At 62.7% G+C, this 228-nt stretch overlaps 1 protein-coding gene across 1 annotated transcript in view; it reads left to right on the top strand.

Moving 5' to 3' along the window:
- Nucleotides 1-228, top strand: part of LOC104279880 (phosphatidate phosphatase PPAPDC1B-like) — a gene marked incomplete at both ends in the record, with an annotated part of 1,550 nt that overhangs the window by 154 nt on the left and 1,168 nt on the right. Inside the window, one exon of the mRNA XM_009877320.1 lies at nt 142-205. Within this exon, the coding sequence (XP_009875622.1) occupies nt 142-205 (64 nt within the window). The remainder of the gene's footprint in view (nt 1-141; nt 206-228) is intronic.

Here is a 228-nt window from a genome sequence, read left to right as displayed (position 1 = left end):
TGGGCGTCTCACAGGTGAGCCCTCATGCTGGGGTGTCAGGGCCGAGCTGTGTGGCTCCAGCTGGTGTTTGCACCTGAATGTGCCTCGGAGCTGCCCGTTCGGGTGGGGGCGAGCTGACGTGGCCCCTCTGCTCTCTCCTAGCTGCCAGCCTTGCGCTTGCCCTGAACGGGGTTTTTACAAATGTCCTGAAGCTCATTGTGGGCAGGTGAGGAAGGGGCTCGTTCCCAG

This window comes from Apaloderma vittatum, unplaced genomic scaffold (assembly GCF_000703405.1).
Source record: "Apaloderma vittatum isolate BGI_N311 unplaced genomic scaffold, ASM70340v1 scaffold26549, whole genome shotgun sequence".
Taxonomy (NCBI): domain Eukaryota; kingdom Metazoa; phylum Chordata; class Aves; order Trogoniformes; family Trogonidae; genus Apaloderma; species Apaloderma vittatum.
This window is presented reverse-complemented; position numbering and strand designations above follow the sequence as displayed.